Here is a 13,399-nt window from a genome sequence, read left to right on the forward strand (position 1 = left end):
CTATATGGATTCCCAAATTCCCGAAAGTTCTTGGAAATGGGAAAAATTTAGCGAATTAAAAGGTATATGTATACATATATATGTTTTTCTCCTACGTTTATATTTTGTTTATTCTGTGTATAATAATAATAATAATAATAATAATAATAATTTCGTTTTTTTCTTTTTTTTTTTTTGAAATTTACCTTTATTGTTAGGAAAAAAAATACACACATAAGTAACTATCGAAAGAGAGATAATGACTCATTTGTCGGTAACTGTTGAGGCACCAATTAACATTGCCTTCATCAAATATTGGGGAAAACGTTCGGGTGGTGAAACTCTGATTCTTCCTACAAATGACTCATTTAGCATAACACTTTCGACAAAACCTTTTCGCAGCAAAACATCGGTTTTACTCTGCGATGATGTTGAAGAAGATACCCTTATTCTTAATGGTGTGAAAACAGATGTACGCAATGCACCCCGAATTCAGTCAGTGCTGGCGTATGTGCGCAATACTTGTCCTCCTGAACTGGGGAAGAAACGTGTTTATATTGTTTCAGAGAACAACTTTCCCACTGCTGCTGGTATGGCTTCTTCGGCCAGTGGGTACTGTGCTCTTTCAGCAGCTTTAGTACGAGCCTTTAACTCAACTGCGAATATTTCAATGCTTGCTCGTTTGGGTTCTGGTAGCGCTTGTCGCAGCGCTTTTGGAGGATTTGTTATTTGGAACAAAGGGGAAATGCCAGATGGAAGTGATTGCGTGGCCACTCAGTTTGTTGACGAAAATTATTGGCCTGAAATGCAGGTTATGTGCGCCGTTTTGCAAGGTGAAAAGAAAGATACTTCAAGTACTGCAGGAATGCAACAGTCTCTAAAAACTTCACCGTTAATGCCAAAACGTATTTCGACAACTGTACCAGAGCGTATGAAGGTTATTTCAGAAGCCATAAAAGCCAGAGATTTTTCTACTTTTGCAGAGATTGCTATGAGTGAATCAGATGATTTACAGGAAATATGCGCTACAACAGATCCACGAATACAATACGCCACAGAAGACAGTTATGCCATGATTCGCCTTGTAAAAGCGTACAATGCTAAAAAAGGTCGTCTAACTTTGGCATATACTTTTGATGCGGGGGCCAATTGTTTTCTCTTTGTACTGAAAAAAGATCTCCCAGAAGTTGTATCAATGTTAATGGAACATTTTCCTACGCCATACGAACGTTTCTGCTTTAATGATGAGACGTTATTGGAAGAAGTCAAGAACGCAGCAACCATTGAGAAGTACCAAAATCTCATTGAATACCCCAAAAAACCCCTCGTGATGCTACTTCAATCTCCTGTGGGGTCTGGCGTGCGGTATCTTCCCGAGTCGGAGTCCTTGATTCCGCCAAAAAATTAGCAACAATGACCCTGCAACGCTGGGGGTGGGAAAGGAAAAGGAAAAAAAAATTATTGGAATTAAAAAAAAAAAATAAGGAGGGCACGGCGGGCAGCCAGGAGAGGGCAAGGAAAAGCGTTTTCAAAATTTTTCCCGCCCAGGTAAAAAAAAAAAAAAAAAAGGGTTTTTCTTTTCTTTCTTTTTTCTTTGACCTTCCCCAAAGGGGTTTTCCCAGCGAAACGCTTCTTTCCTTCTTCTCTCGTTCTCTCTGTTTTTTTTCTGTTCTTCTCTTTCGGGTTTCCCCGGGAAGGCGGGGGAAATGGGGATTCCCCAAAACCCCCCCAAATACCGACAAAAGGTTTCGACAACCCAACGCGCTCCCAAACCCGGCAGCGTTGGCCTTGCCGCCGTGGGGTTGGGCAGCCCCCGCGGCCGGTGGTTGCGTTCCCTCTTCCCCTTGAATTTCCGCCTTCGGCGGCGGCGGCGCCAGCGGGGGCGCGGGCGTAAAACGGCTTCGCTGGCGACGGCCGCAGGCGCCCCGAAGGCCAGAAGGATGATTCCTGTTCCCCTTTGCGGCGCGCGTCCTTCACCATCGCCCCCCTGAGGGGCCAACGAACGCGAACAACGCGCCAAAGGGGTGCCTGTCTTGCCCGTGTATCTCAGGCATCTCTCTGTAGTAAGTCTTTTCACCTCGTCATTTTTGCTTATTCTAGACCGCCTTTCCGTAAAAAACAAAAATGTTGCCATGGTTTACATCACAACAGGTCGTTCTCAAAGGGAGAAAAAATAAGAACATGACAAAGATATGAATGGAGATTTATGAGTGTCAAGTCGTTCTACACTTTCATGGTTTACAAACCATATTTCAGAGCACCGACAGGTGGTGCATCAAAAAAAAAAAAATACACAAGGTATATAAGAAATTAAAAGACATGTCAAGGCCAAAAAACTTTATTACCTCCAAATCACCATAAGGTTAAAGACCGTCACAGTGACGAATTCCCGAAGATTCCTCACGCACATTGCTGAGCAACTGCTTAGATGCATCAAGTATTTTTCGGAATGCATCCGATGTATCATGGATAACTTTATCAAGATCTGATTTGGCCTCCATCTTCCGTCGCAAACTTTCATCAATTGAGGTTAAGCGAGCGTTTAAGGCCTTTATTTCAGTGAGTAATCGAGTTCGTTCCTCTTCTTCACGTCTAATGCTTTGGTCAAGCTCTGCACGGCGTTCTTTCATTTCTTCAATAACAGAGACCAGTTCATTACTTGTGGCTTGTACATCAGAACCTAATGAAGCCATTTCCTAGTTTCACAAATAATAGAAAAACAAAACAACGACAAGAAAAGGACCAAAATTAAAAAGTAACAGAATATGCTCTCCTACTTTGGTCAGTGATAACAAATAAATAGAATCTAATAGACAAACAAATAATCCATGGAGTTCTGAATGATTTCAAAACAACTAACTTATCAAGAGACGATAAAGCGCAAAACAAACATAAAATCAAATTCTCTATACCGCCGAAGGATCATCCGGCGGGAATTACAAAGTGGCAGATTCTAGAGTCCCTTCCAATCCAGACCCTTCCGCGTGGAGGGGATAAGGGGGTTGGGTGGGACGGAAAAGAAAAAACCAAATTCTTAAATCCTTTCTATTCAATTAAAACCGGGCCTCCTTGACTACAAAAGCCCAAAGGAAGGAAAGGTAAAAAACATAAATCTAAAACAGATAATAGTAGACCAAAACCGGATGCATATTCTTTTCACAACCTCCTAGAACATATTACCGAATATTCAATATGGAGTTAATATTTTAAAGGAATGAACCATTATTTATCAACAATTGTAAGGAAAAATACTGATAAATTTTGGAAACATAGTCTTTTTTTTAAACAGCAAATGACAGTTAAAAAAAAATGAAGCGATTACCATATTTCAAAGTACGTATACAAGTCCCGATAAAAAGTAAAAAAAAAAAACAATAAAACACTATTCGGCACTTTTCTTCCAAATATCCTTTAATCTTTTTTTTTATGGTTTTCTGTATATATATATATATATATAATGTATCATAAATTTTCTCTTTATTGACGAGTGAAATACAGTTAACCCAAGAAGAAATACTCTGAAACACTGCGTTATTGGAGCAAAAAGTATTTGAATCATTGATTGTAGATTGGGGTATTACACACGGCTTAGTGAATAGTTAAGAGACCCAAATCAAATTTGGTAATGTAGTCGGAAACTCCAAAACAAATGTATGTTACGGCAGATAAGCGATACATACTACTTGTACGCTACGAAGGGAGTCGAGAACTCTCCTGTAAGAAAAATAAATTCCAGAACATCTTAGAGAAATCCCTGTTTTTTTTTTATCAATTAAGAGATGGATATAGTACATATACGTACGTGTCTGTATCGGTTTGTGGAAATGTATACAGTGTGACTATTCACTCTTGCTGTAAATAAAGTAGGAAACAAGTAACAAAGAAAGAAAAAGAAATAGAAAAAAAAGAACAATAATAAAATTTCAGATATATTCCAGAAGCACTTCTCTATTTACATGAATAGGTTTTGTGTGTAACAAACGAAAAAAAAAAGACAACGAAATAGAAGCCCCAAGAGTACACAACACAAACGTCTTTTCATCATGGAAAATACTTTTACTTCTTTCGCAAGATATTAGCAGTGGCCGCAGCAACTGTTACCCGCTGTGGTCGTGGAGTATCATTGGCTTTTATTGCAGCAGCCACCCGACGTAGAAGTTCTTGCTTGCTTCTAATATCTGCCACAGTCACACCACGTGTTTGAGAATCAAATTCACTTATTCGAACGTAGTGCTCTGTTTTTGGCCGTTTGATCGGTACCTTTACACAACCCTTCGGCACGAAGGCGTATTTACTTGAAGCCTGTGAACGGGGATATGAAAGATTGCGTTCAATGAAAAAGTCTGTGTATCCAAGCATCCTCAGTACCACTGCAATCTCCTCAAGCTGTGGGTTTTCAACCGATTGCGCCTTTGTGAGACGCCGTCCCTCACTTGGAGTGAGATTGGAATCTAAATACTGCGGAAATATCGTTTGATACTCCAGCTTGTTGTACGACCCCGATGATGCCTGCATTGGTGGTACAAAAAGGAGACAGAGAGTGAAAGTGGCAAAAAACAAAAACAAAAAACGGGAGTACCTATGTTTCTTTGTTGGTTCGTGAAAAAAAAAAAGAATCTGTAAACATTAAGTAGAAGAAAATTAGCATATAAAATGAGTACAAACTAATAGAAAAAAAAAACATGGTTAAAGTGGAACGGGAAGAAATAAATGGACAAATAAAAAGGGACACAAAGCAATATTGTAGTTTTATTTGCATCCATATCTGATACTTTGGAAAGTATCACACAAACACAGAAGGTTTACTTCGTTAAGAACTAAGCAAACCACACCACACCACACCACACCATGATCGGCCGTGCCCCAATTTTAAAATCATTACATTTCTTTTACTTTTGCTTTTTCTGTCATCAGTACGAGTACTGATGGCACCAAAGAGCATGAAATTATTCTTTTATTTATTATTATTATTATTATTATTATTATTATTATTATTATTATTTTTTCTTTTTTGTGCCTACACTATGTACTCTTTCCGTTCGTTCGCTAGCATAACAATGGACACACAAAGGCAGATATTTTATTTCTTTTTGTTTTTGTGTTTTCTCGCTCACAACCACTTTGTCTTCGTATTCAATGAGAAATAATATTATTCTTTCTCTTTTACCCTTCCTCACCCTAACCTTTTTTTTCTTTGAACAAATCCCTCCTGTATTTTAGCTTACGTAAATAATACGGGTTTGATTGGGGTACCCTTTAACCTTATGATCTGCGTGCACCACGACCATGACATCACCCGGGACAACGTAACCTTTTTTCTTTGCAAACTCCACACCAAGTTGTACACGATTCTCTTTATCATTATCTGCGCCAAACCTTTCAGCATCGTAAAAGACACTTTCAATAGATTGAGTAATACTCAGTTGTCGACACGTTCGCATACGTGTAGTAGCACATATAATGGGACATTTTGGACGATACTTGCTTGCCAGTCTTGCACTGCGACCAGAGTTACTCAGAACGAGTAAAGCCTTCGCTTCCACTTCATACGCAGAATTTACAGCACTACTGCAAACCGCCTCTTCAGGAGACATTGGGAGCTTTTGCATGTTTTTTATACTGTTAAACGCCACATACTGGTTAGTAGCACTTTGTGCCACAACACAGATGCGGGCCATGTACTGCACCACTTCATTCGGGTAATGTCCTTTTGCCGTTTCACCAGAAAGCATCACACAATCGGCACCGTTAAAGACAGCGTTGGCGACATCTGATACTTCTGCACGTGTTGGTCGAGGGTTTGTCGTCATACTTTCCAACATTTGTGTCGCACAAATCACGGGTTTCCCAGCCACATTACACTTGCTTATTAAAGTCATTTGTGCCACAACAACTTTCTCTGCTGGAATCTCCACACCCAGATCACCACGTGCCACCATAATACCATCACTGGCATCAATGATAGCATCAATGTTCTGAACACCTTGGTGATTTTCAATTTTAGATATAATTAAAATTTCTTTGCCGCTTACACCAAGTGTTGCACGAACTTCCCGTACTTGTTCGGCTGTACGTATAAAGGAAGCAAAGATCATATCAACACCCTGCTCCACGCCGAATTTGAGATCCTCACAATCCTTAGCTGATACAGCTGGAAGGTCAACTTCACATCCAGGCAAGTTACAACCTTTACGATCAGTCAAACGGTGACCATTGTTTACATAACATTTTAGAGTGCAATCATCCTCTTTACTTATAACTTTAAGATTTAAAACACCATCATCAATGTAAATAGATCCACCCGGTCTGACGGTAGTGGCGAGACGAGGGTAATCGATGTAAAATTTCTCTTTTGTTCCATTTTTTTCAAAGGCAGGATCTGTTGTTACCAGGACAGTGTCACCTGTCGCCAGTATAGCATCACCCCCTACAAAAAGTCCAGTTCGAATTTCTGGTCCCTTTGTATCAAGTGCAATACCAATATGCATTCCAAGTTCTGCTGCTGCAGTGCGTACGTTGTTAATTGTTGTTTGATGGTATTCATGACTTCCATGGGAAAAATTCATGCGCGCCACAGACATACCACTTTTCATTAGACCCTTCAAAGCCTCAACACTCTGTGTACTTGGACCAATCGTGCATACAATACGGTTTGCACGATAATTAGGAAGTGGATCGAATATGGAAAGTCCAATGTTATGCGCAAGCTGAGACATAATATTGGCTGCAAGAATCCTTGAGTTGAAATATGTGAATGTTATAGTTGTGTTATTTTCACTTTGTGTTTGTGTTTTTTTTTTAATATTAGATGTGATTATTAATAAGAAAAAGAAAAAAAAATCAGACGGTAATGCCCACATATATATATATATATATATAGAGAGAGAGAGAGAGAGAGAGATATTTTTTTTTCCACTATTGATGAAAAGAAGAATGTATTTCAATTGATACATTTTTTCTTTATTCGTTTTGCCATTTTACAGAATGCAGGAGAAATCGATGCAGTTTTGTTTCGCTTTTTTGTTTCTCTTCTTGCTGAAAAGAATTTTTTTTTCATTCTTTTTTTTTTTTTCTGTCATCTGTAACATTAGCCCAAGTCTTTATATAACGGTGATTTTACTTAGCAACAACATTCCTCACTGTTTTCTTCATTGGCTAGGCTGCTTGCAATCTGCCTTCTTTAAGAATATCTATTCCTTTTTTTTTCTTTATTTCCCTTCATTTCTAACTTCTTCATTCATATGCCTTGTAATGCACAGATACCAAAAAAAAAAAAGATGGCAAGAAAAACATTGTAGCAGATGTGATTCTGAGCCTTCTTCTTCATATTTCGGCAATCGGTGTACTCCTCTCGTGTTGTGGCTCATTTTGGATACGAACAGCATCCCACATTTTTTCTTTTTTTTAAATCCTATTATTCCTCCTTCTGTCCCTGCTCCTCTTCATCCTGGTGTTGCTCTTCCTCTTGTTCTTGTTCTTGCTGTTCAACATTTTCCTCTTCCTCTTCCTCCTCATCATCATCGCTGGAAAGTTCCAGTTCACCTGTCTTTTTGTGGCTTTCGTACTCCTGCCGCTTGGCGCGAAGTCTCTCCACAGAAGCATCGATGGATGCTAACGCCAAAGGCGGCTCCTCACCAATGAGTTGAAACAGGCGAATCTTATCTTCGCTATGCTGAAGTACACGGTTTTTCGTAGTATTTGCTTTCGGCTTTTGCTGCTGTTGTTGTTTGTTTTTCTTACCAAGACCAGCACCTTTATTTGCATCTGTACGTTTTTTACCATCATTCAATAGAGTAGCACCTTCGGGAAGGAATTTGGTAGGATCAAATGTTGCAGCCGCCTCCTGTCTGGCATGTTCTGCCTCTTCACGCTGCACCATCGTCTTCTTATCACGCAGGTATTGAATGAGTGTACTGCATGCGTCTGCCTCGGCCTCGTACGGGTTCTGGCGGCGTAATGCACGGGTCCTCTTCTCTTCCATTTTAGCGGCATTTTTATATTCCAAATAGCGTCGTTGGCGTTCTTTCCTTTCTGCCTCTATTTTGGCAGCATACTTAGCCCGTGCTTCTTCTCTCCATGCATTCCAAGCTTCCACAGCCTTGTTATGTTCCTCACGTAAAGTGTTCATCTCATCACTTAGACTCTTAATTTTGGCGCCAATTTCATCACACTTTTTATACACCTCCTGTCGATTAACACCGGTTTTCCGCAACTCTTGTTCCTTCTGTTGTTTCGTCATGCGCTGCTCATTATACTCAGACTTGAGATTGCGTACACGCTCATTGATTTCCTGCCACTCACGCTGCAATAGAGCTTCACGGTGCTTTGCCTCATTGATGGCCTCTGTGAGTGGTTGCATCTCCAGCAGATAACGTTTTGCCTCTTCAAGTTTGCTTAATTGACGCACTGTGCGCTTTTCAGCGCTTAATCCACCACCACTCGTTTCCATCTTACGTGTAAGGTATGCAATTGCCTCATCAATTTCCTTGAGAGTCTTGAACCCACCCAAACCATCTGAGAGTTCATGCAACTTACTGAGTCGCTCATCATGTATCTTCTGAACCTTCTGAATCTCCTCGTTCTTCTTAAACCGCATCTCCTGCTCCAACTTGCGCTGAGTATCAATATCCCCCATACGCTGCCGCAACTCACTGAGCTCCGCCTCCACTGCCTCTTGCCCTTCTCGCGGCCCAAGCGTCGCCCGCAGGGCCTTCACCTCCGCGACGAGCGCCCGCCGTTCCTCCACGAGGCGCGTCATTTTAGCGCGAAACGCCGCGCCATTCGGTTCCGGTGGGCCGCCGGGGATTGACATCCAACCGGGCATTTGTCGCTTCGCCGGGGCGGCAGCTGGTGGTGGGGTGGCACTCATCGCTTTCGCACAGTTCTGCAAGAGCAGATTTGCCGGTTATTCTTGTTTCTCTCTTGTTTTTTTGTTTTGTTGGCCTTTTCACCTGTGTATTCTTGAACCTCCTTCCAAAGGCGTATGTGTGTAGTTAAGTTCGTTTTATTATTATTATTATTATTATTATTATTATTATTATTATTATTATTATTATTATTATTATTATTATTATTATTATTATTATTATTATTTTTTTTTTTTTTTTGTGTGTGTTTGTTGCTGTTGTTTCTTTGGGGGTTCTTGTGGACTTGGTTCCACCCTCCAAACGTCACTACGTCCTCCTTTGTGATGAGAAAGTGTACAAGAGAAGAGAGGAAAAAATCAAATAATAATAATAATAATAATAGAGACACCACGGGGTGCTTGCAAAGAGAACAACAATAACAACATAAACACAGAAAATTGGCTTAAAAATACCCATATAGAAAGAAAGAAAGAAAGAAGAAAAAAAAAAACGAAGATAATAACATTTAAACTGGAGCGAAACCAACAGTGGTGTCTACACCCCCAGGCTCAGAATAAAGCCCGGATTGATTCCTTTTTATTTCTCGTTGATCTCATTATTAAGTAAAATAAAATCAAATGAAACACAAGAGACAAAACATGTACAGCGTTCGGATAATCATATCTTTAAAAAATTCTCACGATTCCCCAACATTCTACTTGCCATGGGACGATGAATATTATTCTTTCTTGCCTTCTCAATCGTTCAACATCCAAAATAATAAAATAAAGGTCAAAAGTAGGCGGGTCGTCATACAAACAAGTGAGAGTAAATATAAGAAAAGTTAAAAAAAAAAAAACGAAAAAAACCCCGAAGACAATAACATTTAAACTGGAGCGAAACCAACAGTGGTGTCTACACCCCCAGGCTCAGAATAAAGCCCGGATTGATTCCTTTTTATTTCTCGTTGATCTCATTATTAAGTAAAATAAAATCAAATGAAACACAAGAGACAAAACATGTACAGCGTTCGGATAATCATATCTTTAAAAAATTCTCACGATTCCCCAACATTCTACTTGCCATGGGACGATGAATATTATTCTTTCTTGCCTTCTCAATCGTTCAACATCCAAAATAATAAAATAAAGGTCAAAGGTAGGCGGGTCGTCATACAAACAAGTGAGAGTAAATATAAGAAAAGTTAAGAAGAAAAAAAAAAAAAACACGTACCACTACAATAATAGTAATAATAAAAGTAATAATAATAATAATAATAATAATAATAATAATAATAATAATAATAATAATAATAATATAATAATAATAATAATAATAATAATAATAATAATAATAATAATAATAAACGACTGCGTCTACAACTAGAATGCATTACTAACGGGGCTATTCGCTTAAGAAAACCAATGGCTGGCCATAGGCACGCATTCTATACGAATATATATATATATATATATATATATATATATATATATATATATATTATAATCATAACCGTCGTAATTTTGTAATAATAACATAAACAACTATTGCTGTGCATCGGATACCAAGTTATACTTCACTATGAAGGAGAAGGAGAAAAATGCTTTGAACTTTTACTCTCCTTTCCTTTTTTTTCTTTCGCTCTATTTTTTTTTCTCACTTAATCGCCCCAAGGTGTTAGTCAACCTTCACAGTCGCAAAAATGACCCCCACGAACTTCCACGCTGACAGAAAACCGATAGCCCCACTACAGAGTACGTAAAAAAGAGTCAACAAACTCATGTACATCGTGTACAGAAAGGTTGCGGCCATTGAAGTCATCTGTACAATAGTAAGGTTGAAGAAAATAGTAAATATAAAGAGATGAAGTCCAAGTGAAGATGGAGCAGCAAAGCTCAACCACCACCATCGGTAATCTTCTGAACAGAGACGATAGTACACTACACAAATGGAAGTGAGACCACATGTTATTGACCATAGTAGAAATACCATAAAGAGGAATCCAAAGAAATTATAGGTAAACCCTTGAAATAGGGATGTAAATAAGAGGTGTAACTCAAATAATGCCACTGCAAGCGGTGTCATTCCAGAAAAAAGTAATATATACTTTATTTGCAAAAATGCAGGCATAATTGATGTGTTTATACGACGCGGTATGGGGTTTACAGGCCCTGGTACTTTGGAAACAGAAATCCTGAAACCAAATACAGCCCCAATAAAAGTCAAAGGCATAAAAATACAAATCCATAAAACTGCTAGAAAAACCAAAACCATAAATGGCACTGCACCAGTACTACGTGCTAATCGAAGTACAGTATTACATAATAGAAATGCAACAAATACGATACCTGGAAGTCCACATACAAATTTTGTTATTGTTAACCAACGTTGTGGCAAATAAAGTGATTTTGATAACCATGCAGCAAAAAAACCACACAGTAGTGAAGAGAATATAAATTGAATAAGTAAGACAGAGGCTATACTGTTCCCACTGAAAGAAAATTTATTTTGAACCCAAAAGGTTAAAATGAGTACAGCTGTTGTAAAAAAAACTTGGACACCAGATGCCACAAGTACGACAAGATCTTCAGCGTAATTTGGGAGACGAAAAACATCACCACTTACTGCTTTCCAACCATGTTCCTCAAGGGTTGATTCAAAATCACTCTCCTTTGAGACCTCCAAAAGAGAATTATAAAAGGCGAAATCTCGACGGAGAGCACGAAGGAGAATCAAAAAAACCGAAGAAGTCAAAGTAAGTACTATAAGCAAAGAGTATATAATAAAAAAATAATGAGTACCAGACACTTCTTTTATTTTCCCGCTATTGAAATATTTCTCCCAACGTGCACCCCACCGAAGATCTCCCTGTTCTTGCCACTCCACTGTATATGTCCATGCAATACTTCGAGTAGTCAAGGAATGATTAAGAATCAATGGAGGATATTTACCAGCTTTAATATCAGAAATGCGAAGACTACTATTCTCAAAGAGTATTTTCTCTTCGTTATCATCATGTAGTCCTTGACAATCGTCCGGTCTACCGTCTTTGACATTTCCCCAATCCACAGAAAAAGCTTGAACAGAGACATCAACTATAATATGAAGGGCGCTCTCTTCATCTTCTTCATTACTATACTCATCAATACCCAAAAGAATATCAATATCAGTATCAGTATCACCTTTCATCATTGATACATGTTCTAATAAACCATCTTTTACTTTTCCTCCTTTTTTTTTGTCTCCCTCTTCTTCTTCAGTTTTTCTTGCTTTTTTAACTGGAAGTCGTTTACGTAGTTGAACCCTGGTTCCATCAGTAGTAGTCTTTTCTTCGTAGTTTACAACCTCATCGGGTTTAAGAGTATGATATTGAATAATAAAATGGAGATGATTATTAAGGTACACAGGACCTCCCGTACATTTGGAAGAGGTACCCAAATAAAACCCTTGTTGCATATCATTTACTTTTCGTCGTTGTTTGTAAACACCCTTTTTGCATTCAGTTTGAGATAACGTTGAGGGATCACTATAAACTGGAATCTCATCAAGCATGGCATACACACGATAGTTTTTCTCAATTAACTTTCGCATCCACTTTACCTGAGATGTGGTTAAACGTGAACGGTCGTCACACTCTACATAAGCACATGTTTCCATAAGCATGTAAAATGTATAAGAAGACCACTCTGGTCTTGCACCACTTAGTAGTGCACCAAGGCCCAAATTCCGTGTTAACTCCAATTCACCCTTATCAAGAGGAGGACAAAATGGTGTACGTGCATCGTAGTAAGGGTATGGTAAATCATTGGTTAAAGAATGCAGATTGTCAACTTCTAATCGAGCCGCATCGCCTAAACGTCGTGCCGTAGGAGCAAGCCCTGGAACATAGAAAAATCCCGTGACAAAAATCCCTGGATTGAAACACAAAAAGGAAATAAGTAGAAACAGAGTTTTCCACATTTTCATGATTAAGAAGGAGGAGTATTATACGAATGTATATATATGCGTTAGCGTAATATAGATAGTCTTCCTAGTTGTTTTTAAACAGTAAAAAAAAAACCCTCTTTCACTTTTCTTATTATTCACTGACCCCTGTTTGTTTTTTGTGTCTTTTTTTTTCGATACTCTGGGAGGTCACTTTCTCTTTCGATGCTCCTTCAATTACCCCCAAATGAGAAAAAAAAAAACCTCCTGTTTTACTCCCTTTTTTTGTTTTTAAATACTTCTCTCCAGATGGAAGAACTCTAAAGAAAAAAAGAGAAAAAAAAAAGAAACACTCCTTTAATTCCACAAATCACCATCGCAAAGCAATGAAAAAAAAGTAAGTAATCAAGGAAGAATAATTGATATTTTGTTTTCCTTCCAGATTAGAGTTTTATTCCCCTTTAACTACTTTAAATAGTGACATTAGAAACAAAAAACAACAAAAAAAACCATGAAGTGCAAAAGTGAATAATAATAATAATATATTTAATTTAATTCGAAACGAAGTTCTCGTACGATGTATCGTACTGCTCTTGGTAACTTGAAAAGCTACAAATAAATAGAATATTTGTTTCTCTATGGTTCTCTAG

General features: G+C 38.4%; 7 protein-coding genes across 7 annotated transcripts; 2 read left to right on the forward strand and 5 right to left on the reverse strand.

Moving 5' to 3' along the window:
* Nucleotides 1–238: 238 nt before the first annotated feature.
* Nucleotides 239–1,387, forward strand: LSM04_002026 (GHMP kinase N-terminal domain; the record flags this gene model as incomplete). Its single annotated transcript, XM_067337129.1, has 1 exon — nucleotides 239–1,387. One exon carries the CDS (start codon nucleotides 239–241, stop codon nucleotides 1,385–1,387), a length of 1,149 nt encoding a protein of 382 aa, XP_067189647.1.
* Nucleotides 1,388–1,685: 298 nt separating this feature from the next.
* On the forward strand, nucleotides 1,686–1,970 carry LSM04_006314 (uncharacterized protein; the record flags this gene model as incomplete). The annotated part of the gene is made up of 1 exon (XM_067337130.1): nucleotides 1,686–1,970. One exon carries the CDS (start codon nucleotides 1,686–1,688, stop codon nucleotides 1,968–1,970), a length of 285 nt encoding a protein of 94 aa, XP_067189863.1.
* A 372-nt stretch (nucleotides 1,971–2,342) lies between these two features.
* Nucleotides 2,343–2,672, reverse strand: LSM04_007344 (uncharacterized protein; the record flags this gene model as incomplete). Its single annotated transcript, XM_067337131.1, has 1 exon — nucleotides 2,343–2,672. One exon carries the CDS (start codon nucleotides 2,670–2,672, stop codon nucleotides 2,343–2,345), a length of 330 nt encoding a protein of 109 aa, XP_067189908.1.
* Nucleotides 2,673–4,035: 1,363 nt separating this feature from the next.
* LSM04_009154 (Signal recognition particle) lies at nucleotides 4,036–4,494 on the reverse strand (the record flags this gene model as incomplete). The annotated part of the gene is made up of 1 exon (XM_067337132.1): nucleotides 4,036–4,494. One exon carries the CDS (start codon nucleotides 4,492–4,494, stop codon nucleotides 4,036–4,038), a length of 459 nt encoding a protein of 152 aa, XP_067189986.1.
* A 701-nt stretch (nucleotides 4,495–5,195) lies between these two features.
* LSM04_005939 (Pyruvate kinase) lies at nucleotides 5,196–6,695 on the reverse strand (the record flags this gene model as incomplete). The annotated part of the gene is made up of 1 exon (XM_067337133.1): nucleotides 5,196–6,695. The coding sequence occupies one exon, from the start codon at nucleotides 6,693–6,695 to the stop codon at nucleotides 5,196–5,198; it is 1,500 nt and encodes a 499-aa protein (XP_067189844.1).
* A 698-nt stretch (nucleotides 6,696–7,393) lies between these two features.
* On the reverse strand, nucleotides 7,394–8,848 carry LSM04_002562 (uncharacterized protein; the record flags this gene model as incomplete). The annotated part of the gene is made up of 1 exon (XM_067337134.1): nucleotides 7,394–8,848. The coding sequence occupies one exon, from the start codon at nucleotides 8,846–8,848 to the stop codon at nucleotides 7,394–7,396; it is 1,455 nt and encodes a 484-aa protein (XP_067189680.1).
* Nucleotides 8,849–10,502: 1,654 nt separating this feature from the next.
* Nucleotides 10,503–12,785, reverse strand: LSM04_006428 (Nonaspanin (TM9SF); the record flags this gene model as incomplete). Its single annotated transcript, XM_067337135.1, has 1 exon — nucleotides 10,503–12,785. One exon carries the CDS (start codon nucleotides 12,783–12,785, stop codon nucleotides 10,503–10,505), a length of 2,283 nt encoding a protein of 760 aa, XP_067189869.1.
* Nucleotides 12,786–13,399: the final 614 nt, after the last annotated feature.

The sequence above is a fragment of the Trypanosoma melophagium genome (genome assembly GCF_022059095.1).
Source record: "Trypanosoma melophagium isolate St. Kilda chromosome Unknown ctg3segment0, whole genome shotgun sequence".
NCBI classification, from domain to species: Eukaryota; Euglenozoa; class Kinetoplastea; order Trypanosomatida; family Trypanosomatidae; genus Trypanosoma; species Trypanosoma melophagium.